Here is a 13564-nt window from a genome sequence, read left to right as displayed (position 1 = left end):
GACACAGGGGATGAGCTCCTCTTGCACCTTAGAGATTACAAACTCAACGGAGGCCCAAGTATGGGGCTGGCAGGGCTCTTTGGACACAGGAGCAGGTCAGATCCAGGTTATAGTGGCATAGGAGATGGCTATCTTCAGGCTATCTGAAGGCAGAGAATCAAGTACTCTCTGCTGTACCAGCAAAGGCAAAGGCAGCTGGAAGACAACTCCACAGTGCCCTGAAACAGCTCCTAGAAGGAGCCACAAGCCGGGCGTGGTGGCGCACGCCTTTAATCCCAGCACTTGGGAGGCAGAGGTGGGAGAATCGCCGTATGTTCAAGGCCACCCTGAGACTACAGAGTTAATTCCAGGTCAGCCTGGACCAGAGTGAGACCCTACCTCGAAAAACCAAAAAATAAAATAAAATAAATAAAATAAAATAAAATAAAAATAAAATAAAATAAAATAAAAGGAGCCACAGAGCAGCAGTTGCCTTTCCTCTGAGGACAGACCATGTTCTAATTTTCCCAAGCACTTATTCATAACATAGGGCCCCAAGTAAGGTGTCCTACCTGCTGGGGGAGGGGAAAGTAGTTGCGTTCAGAAGTGCCTCCCCCAAGCTAAGTAAGCTAAGTGTGCTGCTTAGCTCCCACCCATCAGGAGTTGCAGGGTCACGCACCACAATGTTGTTTGGCTCCATGGATTCCACAGCCGCCAGGAACTTGTGCTGTGCCTGTTGGTATTCCTCATTGTGCTCAAATGCAAAGAAGGAAAGGCCTTTTTTGGATTCCAGCAGCCGCATCGACAAACCTGGTGAGAAGATTGCTCAGGGAGGGTGTGCTGGGAGCTAGGCTGTGGCACTCTGCAGGGTGACATGGCTTTGTGTAGTAACATACTCTCCTGTCCTTGGTAGGAGTCTGACACATGGACCCAACTTGACCTCAGTGTCTGGTTCAGATCACCCAGCTTTGAGGCTGTGCTGCTTCCAGGCCACAGGCTGTTATCTGCTGAGTACTCTCCCAGAATTCCTGGACCTACTGAGGTCATATGAGCTATACCAGGACGTGGAGTCCTATCTGCTCTGCTTACTGTAAAGACTCAATTCTCCACAGCACTCAGGTCTGCCCCAACTGTGAGCAGGAGGAAATGTCCCAGGATGGCCTACTTGGCCAGAGCAATGTCAAACTAAAGCATGCATGAACCACTGGCCCAGGGAAACACTGTGCCAATTGTACTGGCTGGGATGAGCATCCAAGGTGGCCGTGCAGTGGACCCAGTGCCAGGTCTCAGAAGTGACACTGACTTTAACTCATGACTAGATACTTTCTCTCTGCACTCATTCTCTCACGTCAGCCATGTCTCTCTCTAGACAGAGAGACAAGATAGATAGGGACAAGAGATATCTTTGAGGCACCTAGGTTGGCCCTCTAAAAGCATAGATCCTGAGGCAGGTCCTGACAGGCACAGGAGAGCCCCTGCGACCCAACTATCACCAGCACAGTAACATATTTTCTTTTTTAAGATTTCTTTTTATTTTATTTATTAGAGACACACACACAGAGGGAGGGGAGAGTAACACATTTTCTCTCTGCAGTTGGTTTCCCTGCCTTGGCCCATGGAGGGATACTCGTGACCCTTAATCCAGCTATAGAAAAGTGTCTTCAAACACTTCCATGCTATGAAGCCCCATCATGCAAAGGGTATTAACTTGACACCCCATGCCTCTCTGTACTGCAGCAATTTTTCTTTAAGTCAGTGTAGCTGGTAGTTTGCTATGAAATACAAAAGTATTACTTTTGTTTTTTAAAAAACGTATTATACTTTAAAAGTGAACTTGATTACTTCTTATGGCTATAAGAAAATGGCAGATATGGGACAAGAGAAAACCTCCATTGAAAAAGAAAAGAAAAATTTGCATTGAAATTGTCGGGGATACACACAGGCTGCCTGGAGGACTATGCTGAGATAGTGGGTCTCTATCACTCAGCCCTCAGAAACATGGCAGAAGACGGAAGACAAGACAGCTTCGGAGGACTGTTGGGCAGTGCCCAGCCTGAGCTACTGTCCAGACTGAGGAGTCTTACCAGGTTTGCTGTATCGGGGCCAGGTGCTCTTAGGGGTCGTCAGCCATGTACATTTGGGATATACACGCTGCCTCTGTCGCGGCCTGGGGAGAAAGCAACATACGCACAGCTTTACACTCTGTGTTGCATGGGGACCAAGCTTGGCTGCCTAATCCCTAAACTGACTTTTCTCCTTTTTGCCTCTTTCTTTGAAAAAAATTATTTTTAGTATTATTTATTTATTTGAGAGAGAGAGAAAATAGGTGCATCAGAGCCTCTAGTCACTGCAAACAAACTCCAGATGCATGCACCATCATGTGCATCCTGCTTACGAGGAATCGAACCTTGGTTCTTAGGCTTCGCAGGCAAATGCCTTAATTGCTAAGCCATTTCTTCAGCCCCCCTTTCTCTTTTTCTTTTCTTTCTTTCTTTCTTTTTTTGGTTTTTTGAGGTAGGGTCTCACTCTACTCACTCTAGCTCAGGCTGACCTGGAATTTACTATGTAGTCTCAGAGTGGCCTCAAATTCACAGTGATCCTCCCGAGTGCTGGGATTAAAGGCATGTACCACCATGCCTAGTTTTTCTTTCTTTTATTTGTGTTTTTTTTTTTTTTCCAATTTCTCTTTCTTTCTCTTTGTAGTTTGACTTAGGGTCTCACTCTGTAGCCCAGGCTGGCCTTGAACCTGTGTCCTCCTCTTTATTCTCCTAATGCTAGGATTATAGACAAGCATCACCATGCCTAGCCTAGGACTTAAAATGTTTTTAAGATGACTGGGGAGATAGCCCAGAGGTTAAAAGTGCTTTCTGGAGCCTTATAATTGGCCACCCAGGCCAAATGAGCCAACATGTGCAATAGTGGCATGTTTGTTATGGGGGAAACCAACCGCCCTCTAATTGGACTGGAGGTCTGCTCCATGGGAAGGGAATACAACCCTGATACTGAAAGCTTAAAACGGGTAGTCATGAGCCCTGGGGGCATAATGTCTGCTGTTGTCTGGCCAAATGTATATACTATGCTTATCATACTGCCCAGTAAGCACATCTGTTAATGTTCACACTCTTTTTTTTTTTTTTTTTTTAAATTTTTTTTTTGTTCATTTTTTATTTATTTATTTGAGAGCGACAGACACAGAGAGAAAGACAGATAGAGGGAGAGAGAGGGAATGGGCGCGCCAGGGCTTCCAGCCTCTGCAAACGAACTCCAGACGCGTGCGCCCTCTTGTGCATCTGGCTAACGTGGGACCTGGGGAACTGAGCCTCGAACCGGGGTCCTTAGGCTTCACAGGCAAGCGCTTAACCACTACACCATCTCTCCAGCCCATATGTTCACACTCATATTAATGCTACTCTCACTTTTGGTTGAGAATCTTCTCTTTTCAGATGGCAGTGACCTTGAGATGACTTAGAAGGTATCATGGTGATAGAAAGAAATGACCGCAGTGCTCAGTACTGCAATATCTGTATCACACCTTCTAAGGCTCAGAGTCTAATGTGGAAGAGGTGGCAGAAAGAATGTAAGAGCCAAAGGAAGGGCAGGACTCCATACAACATGCTCCCTCCAGACACAAAATGGCCTGAATATCCATGGCCTCAGTGCCTAACACTACCTGCATAAGACCATCATAAGAGGAGGAATAGATTAAGACATCAAAAGTAAAAGAGAGACGATTGAGATGGGGAGGGGGTGTGATGGAGAGTGGAGTTTCAATGGGGTAAGTGGGGGGAAGGAGGGTATTACCATGGGCTATTTTTTATAATCATGGAAGTTGTCAATAAAAATTTTTTTTAAAAAAAGTGCTTGCTGGCAAAGTCTCCTGGCCTAGGTTCAATTCCCCAGCAGCCATGTAAGACTGCACACAAAGTGGAACATATACCTGGAGTTTGTTTGCATTGTCAAAATACTCTGGTATGTTTATTAATACACAAACACACACACACACACATACGTAAAGTAATCATAGATAACAGACTAGAGACATGATGGTGCATGCCTATGCCCCAGTTATTCAGCAAGCTAAGTTAGGAAGATCACTTGAGTTCACAGGTTCAAGACCAGCTGTGCAACAGTAGGATTTTTGTCTCAAAAAACAAACAAAAAATACTTGGCATAGTGTTGTGGTGCATGCTTTTAATCCTGGCATTTGGGAGGAAGAGGTAGGAAGATCATGGGTTCGAGGCCAAGCCTGGGACTACACAGTAAATTCCAGGTCAGCCTGGGCTAGACTGAGACCTACATTAAAAAAAAAAAAAAAGCATGGGGTTTCAGGGATGTAGAATGTATACTTAGCATGTGTTAAGGCTGTGGGTTTGATGGCCAACACACAAAATATAAAACGTAATTATTAATTTTATAGGAATAGCACCATGTAAACCATAATGAAATGGCACACAGAAAAAGCTGGGTTTAGGGGAAGGGGAGATGGCTTTTTGTTTTATATATATATATTTTTTTTTAATTTAAGAGAGCGAGCGAGCGAGCAAGAGGGAGGGAGAGAGGGAGAATAGGTGCGCCAGGGCCTCCAGCCACTGCAAACAAACTCCAGACACATGCACCACCTTGTACATCTAGCTTATGTGGGTCCTGAGGAATCAAATCAAGGTCCTTTGGCTTTGCAGGCAAGCACTTTACCCACTAAGACGTGTCTCCAGCCCATTGTTTAATATTTGTATTTATTTGTGAGAAGAGAGTGAGAGAGAGAGAGAGAGGGAGTGCCAGGGCCTCTGGCCACTGCAAAGGAACTCCAGACACATATGCTACATTGTACATCTGGCTTTATGTGGGTACAGGAGAATCAAACCTGAGCCAACAAGCATCTTTAAATGTTGAGCCATCTCCCCAGTCTGGGATGGTTAATCTTCATTGTCAACTTGACTGTACATGAAATAACCTGAGAGAAACACATCTGAGTATGTATGTGAGGGTGTTTCCAGAGAGGTTTAGCTAAGTAGGAAGACCCACCCTGAATGTGGGCAGTACCACTTAATAGCTGGAATACAAGACAGAATAAACAGTAAAGAGAGAGAGAGGGAGGGAGGGAGATAAAGGCCTCTGAGCATCAGCATCATCAAGCTCTGTGGACACAATGCTACCAGCCGCTTCATGCTCCTGCTATCACACCTGCCCCGTTCCTTAAACAGTGAGCCCAAACAAACCCTTCTTTAAGTTGCCTTTGTCTGATATTCTGTCACAGCAACTAGAAAAGTAAAGAATACAGGGAACTAGAACATTAACCTCAGAGCAATGCAGGTGACTGAACACTGTATGTATGTATGTATGCATGTATATACGCACATATAAAGAGAGAGTATATCATATACCCCAGCCTGGCTTCAAATTCACAATACACCTGCCTCCACCTTGCAAGTGCTAGGAGGAAAGGCATACACCACCATGCCGAGTTTATGTGGCTCTGGGGCTCAAACCCATAGCTTTGTGCACGTTAGGCAAGCACTCTACCAACTGAGATACACACCTAGCCCCAAGAAGTAACACTCCCTAAGGAAATTAAATACAGAAACCTTGTATAATACAAAATGTAACACACACACAAAGCAAAAAAAATGTTACAAATGAGTGGACAGATGGCTCAGCAGTTAAAGGCACTTTCTTGCAGAGCCCGACTGCCAATTTCCCAGTACGCACATAAAGCCAGATGCACAAAGTGGCCTGGAATTCATTTGCAGTGGCACCAGGCTGTAGCATGTCAACTCTCTCTTTCCTCTTTCTCCCTGCTGGCAAATTTTATATATATATGGTACAAGACACATATTATATATAATTATAATTATTATATAATTAATATATACTATAAAGATATAACACACAAATACATACACACATATGTATGTATGTATGTGCATAATGTTACAAGAGTAGGGAAAGAAGAAGTGAACAGCATATGAAAAGCCTGTGATTCATTCATAATCCAAGAAATAAAAACAAGAAAAGAGACTGGGGAAATGACTGAGCAGCTCAAGGTGCTTCTTGCAAAGCTTGCTAACCCAAGTTCAATTCCCCCACAACCCACAAAAAGCCAGATATGCGCTTGGACATTTGTTTGCAGAGGCAAAGACTCCTGGCATGAGTTGAGTGCATGTGTGCACACACAAACGTGCACACACGCGCGCGCGCGCACACACACACTTTTTAAAAAGCCAGGACTATTTTTTTTCTTTGAGGTAGAGTCTCACTGTAGCTTAGGTTTACCTGGAATTCACTCTGTGGCCTGGAACTCACAGCAACCCTCCTACCTCAGCCTCCCAAGTGCTGGGATTAAAGGTATGTGTCTCCATGCCTGTCCTATACTTTTTAAAAAATTATTATTTTATTTATTTATAAGAGACAGAAAAAGGTGGAGGGGGAAATGGGTGTGCCGGAGCCTCTAGCCACTGCAAACAACATGAACCACCTTGTGCATCTGGCTTTATGTGGGTACTGGGGAACTGAACCTGGGTCCCTTGGCTTTGCCAGCAAGCGCCTTAACCACTAAGCCATCCCTCCAAACCCCAGGACTATTTTGTCTATACATTATGCAGATTCTTTTTTTTTTTTTCTCTTGGTGTAAAACAAATGTAATGTTATAAATTAGCATGCACCAAACTGTGGCCAACTGAATTAACTTCTAAGTACAATAAAATCTCATGTTTCAGCTCTTAACAGAGGTCAAGTATTACAAATAGTATCCAGTGACCTCAGGACTTTGTAACCAAAAAGAACTTTTAGATCATCTAGTTCAAAATTAAATTTGCTTATTTTAGAGGTCAACAAATACACTCCAGACAGGTAAGTAAAAGTAGCGCGTTCACAAGGTTATTTAACATGCAAAGTTCAGTAGTGACAAACAAAGGGGGGTGGGGGTGATCACTATCATGAAATGCTGAGCAAGATAGCATTTTGTTTTTTAGGTTTTCTGGGGGGGGGGGGGGGAGTTTCGAGGTAGGGTCTTCCTCTAGCCTAGGCTGACCTGGAATTCACTACTATGTATTCTCAGGGTGGCCTAAAACTTACGGTGATCTCCTACCTCTGCCAAGTGCTGGAATTAAAGGTGTGTGCCACCATGGCCAGCTGTAAGTTAGTATTTTTTTTTTAAGGTTCCTTCACACACAATACACAATATGGTGATTTTTGATTCCTATGAGTTCCTTTAACTGGTGATCAGACCAACTGACAAGTGCATCAGCTTTCTCACTGTTGGAACAAACACCCTACCAGAAATTCAGTTTATTTTGTCTGACAGTTCCAGCAGGTAGAGTCCTCCTGGGCAGTCAAAGCACGGCAGGAGCAGGAAGCCAGCAACACACCAGCAGGAGGAAGTAGGGACGGACACTGAATGCTCAACTTGCTTCTTCCTTTTACACAGCCCAGGAACCCAGCCCATGGGTTGGTGATACCCACTGCTAAGGTGGGTTCTCCCACCTCAACTAACATTATGCAGATTCTTTTTAAAGGCATGCACTGCCATACCTGGCTCATATGGCCTATTTATTTTGCAAACAGAAAGAGAGAATGAGAATGAATACAAGAATGGTCATTCCAGGGTCTTTAGCTATAAACAAATTCAAGATGCGTGTGACATTATGCAGATTTTAAAACCTTGAGGGTAGGGTGATAGCTCAGTAGATATAGAACTTGTGTAGCAAGATTTTAATACCTGAGTTCTAATCCCTGAAATTCATGCAAAAAGCCAGAAGCTGTAAGGGTCACTTGTAATTCCAGCTTGCCTATGGCAAGAAGGGAGGTGGAGACAGGCTAATTTCCTGGAAGCTTACACAGAAGAGAGCATAGCAAGTCAGTGAGACCCCCAGCATCAAAACTGAAGTGGGGCTGGAGAGACGGCTTAGCAGTTCAGGCACTTGCCTATGAAGCCTAAGGACCCATGTCTGACTCTCCAGGTCCCATATAAGCCAGATGCAAGCATGCAAGGCCATACAGGCACACAAGGTGGCACATGTGTCTGGAGTTCAATTACAGTGGCTAGAGGTCCTGGCATGCCAATTCTCTTCCTCTTCCCTCTCTGCCTCTTTCTCTCTCTCTCTCTCACACACATTAAAAAGGGGGGGGGGGTGGTGCTGGAGGGATGGCTTAGCAGTTAAAGCATTTGTCTGCAAAGCCAAAGGATCCAGGTTCGATTCCCGAGGACCCATGTTAGCCAGATACACAAGGGGCAGCACGTGTCTGGAGCTCGTCTACAGTGGCTGGAGGCCCTGGCATGCCCATTCTCTCTCTTGCTCTCTCATTCTCTGTTTCTCTCCCCCTCTTCCTCTGTCAAATAAATAAAAAATAAAATAAAATAAAAAAAGGCCAGTCTGCTGGCCTTGCTTAAAAAAAAAAAGTGATGCAAGTATCTGTAACAGCAAGACACACACACACACACACACACACACACACAAAATAAAGAGTCTAGAAAAGAGTGAAAGAAGTTAGGAGAGCACAGCTTGGTGGGGACCTTACCTTTGTTCTCCCAGGACTGCCCGAGCACCAAAATACCTTTTCAGTTCTGTATCTGGATTCAAGTGTCTAAAGAAGTAAAAAAGTTAGAAAGAAAAATTATGTTCTACAATAACTATAAAATTTTATAAAGCCACTTAAGAATTTAACAGGGTTCAGGGCACGATGGCACATGTCTGTAATCTGAGCACTTGGAAGGACAAAGCAGGAGAATTAGAAGTTCTAGGCCAGCCTTGGGTACATAGTGAAACCCAGTCTCAATAAAGCTGGCAATATATCTATCTATGGTAAGAGGTAGGCTTTCTTGAGTATCTGGAAGACTAAGCCTCAAACCTGTGGCAATCTTCCTGCCTCAGCCTGTCAAGGTGATTACAGAAATGAACCATCAGGGCTGGAGAGATGGCTTAGCGGTTAAGTGCCTGCCTGTGAAGTCTAAGGACCCTGGTTCAAGGCTCAGTTCCCCAGGTCCCACGTTAGCCAGATGCACAAGGGGGTGCATGCATCTGGAGTTCATTTGCAGTGGCTGGATTGACCCAGAGTCTTCAGCATGCTAAGTGTACATTCCACCATTCAGCTATATCCCTAGTCCTTACCACCTTTAAAAAAGGTAACCAAAAAAAAAAAAAAAAGATAACAGGGGCTGGAGAGAGAGCTTAGCGATTAAGGTGGCTAAAGGCCCTGGCGGCCTATTCTCTCTGTCTTGTCTGTCTGCCTCTGTCTCTCAAATAAATAAATAAATTTTAAAAAGGTAACTTTTTTTTTTCCCTCATGGAGTGTGGGCAGGGCCATACCTGTGTTCCACATAGAGAACATGCTTCCTGCAGCTCGGTGGAGGTGGACCTGGACAGCTGAACCCACTGCTGTCTTCAATCCGCTCTAAGATGCGATCAATATCTTCCAGTCCATTTTCCTAAAAGCCCAGAAGAACCAGTTAATCACCATACTGATTTTGATCTTACTGTGATTTTTTTTTTTTGGGGGGGGGGTGTTGTTTCTGTAGATAAAAGTCTCACTCTGCAGCCCAGACTAGCCTAGAACTCATGATCCTCCTGTCTAAGCATCCCAGTGCTGGTATAACAGGCATGCACCACATGTAGCTATGACTGTATTTTCAATGGTCTATTAATGAGTAACAGCTTTTTTTTTTCCTTCCTTCCTGAGGTAGGGTCTCACACTAGACCAGGCTGACCTGGAATTCACTATATCGTCTCAGGGTGGCCTTGAACTCACAGTGATCCTCCTATCTCTGCTTCCCAAGTGCTGGGATTAAAGGCATGCACCAACACACCCAGGTCAGAGTGGCTTATTATTTATTTATTTTCAGAATGGCTTATTTTTAAAAAAGAATGGTCACACTGGATTTACACCCAGAAGACATATCATTCAAACCCTATATGCTGCACATACATTCAGGAAGGAGAGATGTCCCAGTAAAGTCAGCTAAGAGTGGATGGAATCCAAGAACCACAGGGCTCTGAAAATCACAGGCCAGAAGCTCACATTCTCTGTCTTCAGATAAGCTACCTCCTTGGGTAAGTGTAATTGTGATTCCACTGGAAAGTGACAAAGCTACAACTTCTTTTCACAACCATGAGACAAGGGGACTGGGGCAGCAATAGGTATATGCTGGATGACAACTGGTGCATGGACGCATCTACACACACCAGCCAGTGAGGCCATTAAGGTGGGATAACTAGACAAAACAGGAACAGAGCTGGGAGGGGTGCATGCCTCAGAACATACCCACTGAGCAAAAGGCATAAGCCAGAAGCAAGATTTGGAAGAGATTTTCCTCTTTCCCCTGACCTCTTGGCTATACTTCTACCCAGCATGAGGGACCAGCAGGGAACAGGGAACAGGGAACAGAAAGGCACAGGCAGAGGAACCAGCGCGTCTGACCACATACCGAGGATTCTCCTGTGCAACTTTTCTTACTTTTCTGTTTCCTTTTCTTCTTTCGGAGTTTTCCACTTGCATTAGGCTAATGAAAGAAGACATTTTCATCAGTAGAAAGAGAAATCCTAAACACTAAGGACTAAGCAGCAAGTAAACTCCCAGGTGACAGTTCCCATCTTCCCTCATGGCAGGGCTTCTTCAACTCACTTCCCCGATTCTCCAATAACAAACACCTCCCTCACAATGACACTGGGAGGCATGGCCTCTCACACCCCTGTCCTGGTCATGCTTCAGGACTCCCTATGATGTACAGGTCGAGTACAGCTCATAGGCTCTAAACCATCTGGCCACTCTCCTGCTGGGATTTATTCACTCTTCCCTCTGTTCCTTACCCTGAAGATGAGGCCTCACTATGCCATGGGACCTCACAGCAAGGCTGTGCCCTGTACTTCCCCAACACATGCCTCAGACAACTTCTTCCATGAGACCCTAGGCTTTTGCAGAGGTAGGCTGTTCTGAACACACACAGATACTTCCAAGGCAAGCAGGTGGGTGCACAGCACCCATGAAGCCATCACCAGACTTAAGATTTCCATGTAAACCTTATCTGTGTTCCCAAGAGAATTTTTGGATACCCAAGCAACTGAAACTGGCAGCACAGGTTACATTAAGTTGGCACTTAGGGGCCCTCCATTGACATTCTTCCATACCTGTTCTGGGGACATGGCCTTGGTCACATCTGCAGCATGCTTGGTCTCCGAGTTTCCACACTGAACCCCTCCTTTATTCTTCCTTGATACTACAGTGTCTGGCAGGGCACAGTCAGACCTCTCTCTGTTGACCATGGGGTCATCCTCAAGATCCTCAATGTTTATCTGGAAAACAGGTTGAGAGGAAATGAAGATGTTATTGAGTATCACAGTCACAGTGTACATATGATGCTGAGACAGTCAAAAATGGAAAGGACAGGCTGGGGAGATGGCTCAATGGATAAAGCACTTGTCACACAAACGTGAGTACCTGAGTTTGGATCCCCAGAACCCATATAAAGTTGGATGCTGTAGCGCTAGTGTCTGTAATCCCAGCATGCCTAGGGCGAGAAAGGAGGCGGAGACAGGAGAGTCTGCAGGAAGCTCACAGGCCAGCTAGCCTGGAGAATTGAGCAGTGAACACTCCCAAAGTTTGTCTCTGACTTCCACACGTGCTTTGGCATGTGCACACCTGCACTCACACACATAAACATGCACACAAACACATCCCAAAAAGAAAACAACAACAGAAAACAAACAAACAAAATAACCAGGAGAGGACTCTCGACTGTGGCTTGGGAAAAGTGTCTGACCCATGAACTTCAATACAGTTCTAAATAAGTTCTCGCTCAGTCAGTGAGCTCCAGAGAACCTTGAATAATGCACAGTCCAAATTCAGACTATTCAGACATGTCATCCAGAATTTCCAAATATTAGCCACTCCATTTACTGAGTATTACCTACAGGTAAAAAATTTAAGTACAGAATTCAGCCAAATGGGCAAGTTCATTCATTGGTTCATGGTTTCTTTTGGGGAGGAGGGGGAAAGGTCTCACCATGTAGCCCAGGCTAGTCTCAAACTCATGGATCTTCCTGCCCTAGCCTTGAGAGTGCTGGATTTATAGGAGTATGCCAGGACCAGGGAGTCCTTTCTTCCTACCACCTGCTCAAGCCTCAGTTCAGCTTCAGTAGCACAGAGAACAGGAGCCTGGGGGAAGGGAAGACACCCGACAGGCCATCCACCCACACGCTTGTACTTCCACTTTAGAGTCAAAAATGTTGTTAAGAGTTGTGGTGCAGGTTTGAAATATTTACACTGTCACATTTAAAAGCTGTACTACTTTTTTTTTTTTTTTTTTTTTGAGGTAGGGTCTTGCTCTAGCTCAGGCTGACCTGGACTTCACCGTGTACTCATAGGTTGGCCTCAAACTCAGGCAATCATCCTACCTCTGCCTCCCCGGTGCTGGGATTAAAGGCATGCACATGCCACCACACCCAGCAAGATGTATGACTTTTAAAATAGCATACAAAGGCCAGGCCAGAGATGCTGCAGAGATGGCTCAGTGGTTAAAAGTACTTGCTTGCAAAGACTGATGGCCAGGGTTTGATTCCCCAGTACCCACATGAAGCCAGATGCACAGTGGGGCATGTGTCTGGAGTTTGCTTGCAGAGGCAAGAGCCCCGTTGCATCCATATTTACTCTATCTCTCAAATAAATAAATACACAAAGTTTTAAATTTTTTATTTATATTCACAAGCAGAGAGAGAGAGAAAGAGAGAGACAGACAAGAGAAAAATAATGCATACATCAATCAGGGCCTCCTGCCACTGCAAAAGAATTCTAGACACATGCACCACATAGTGTATCTGGCTTCAGGTGGATACTGGAGATTCACACCTGGACCATTAGGCTTTGCAAACAAACTCTTTTAACTGCTGAGCCATCTCTCCAGTCCAACAAATATATATGTATATATATTTTAAAAGGCCAGGGCAAAAGGAACATTTATTTATAATAGCATTACTCCTAGTGTTTACACATTAGTCCCTAAATTACAAATACTTACTTTAGTAATTAGTTCCCCCTCCCCTTGTTTGGAGGCAGGGTCTTGCTCTAGCCCAGGTAGATGTGGAATTCACTATGTAGTCTCAGGCTGGCCTTGAACTCACAGCAATCCTCCTACCTCTGCCTCCAGAGTGCTGGGATTAAGGGCGTGCACTACCATACCTAGTCACATTAGTTTCACTCAGCAAAACACTTTATTTGTGACTGTCTCTTTATAAGCTAGCGTGCTCATTCTTTAGAAGAATGGGACTATTTGGGTAATATTTTGATTATAAGTTACCATGCCATCCTACCCAATTATGTATTTAATTATATATTCAAGCAACTGAAACTGGCAGCACAGGTTACAGCACCTAAGGGCCCTCAAACCCAGCACACAATAACAGCCAGTGCTTTGTTTTATTCAACCCATTCATTAAAAAAATAAAAAGTTAGATTTACTGAAAAGGCTGAAATTAAAGGGAAGTCAGTGGAAGATTAATTTTCCCTTGGTTCTTAGAATCTAACAGCTGCATTCTAGTGTTAAATAAATAATTAAGAACCACTAAAACTCCCAGTCATTTCTCAAGTCTGCAGGGGCACG

At 44.5% G+C, this 13564-nt stretch overlaps 1 protein-coding gene across 3 annotated transcripts in view; it reads right to left on the bottom strand.

Annotated features, from left to right (window-relative positions):
• Positions 1–13564, bottom strand: part of Tcf25 (transcription factor 25) — a 40116-nt gene that overhangs the window by 11694 nt on the left and 14858 nt on the right. For 2 of the 3 annotated variants that reach the window (XM_004664822.2, XM_045157494.1), the window contains 6 exons: positions 11097–11261; positions 10397–10471; positions 9282–9400; positions 8494–8559; positions 2064–2146; positions 659–789 (listed from right to left, as the gene is read on the bottom strand). In XM_004664822.2, the coding sequence (XP_004664879.1) occupies positions 659–789; positions 2064–2146; positions 8494–8559; positions 9282–9400; positions 10397–10471; positions 11097–11261 (639 nt within the window). Of the gene's footprint in view, positions 1–658; positions 790–2063; positions 2147–8493; positions 8560–9281; positions 9401–10396; positions 10472–11096; positions 11262–11406; positions 11477–13564 lie in introns of all 3 variants that reach the window. The other variant, XM_045157490.1, reaches the window with a different exon arrangement.

The sequence above is a fragment of the Jaculus jaculus genome, chromosome 1 (assembly GCF_020740685.1).
Source record: "Jaculus jaculus isolate mJacJac1 chromosome 1, mJacJac1.mat.Y.cur, whole genome shotgun sequence".
NCBI lineage: Eukaryota > Metazoa > Chordata > Mammalia > Rodentia > Dipodidae > Jaculus > Jaculus jaculus.
The sequence above is the reverse complement of the archived record's forward strand: the minus strand, read 5'-3'. Positions and strand labels throughout refer to the sequence as shown.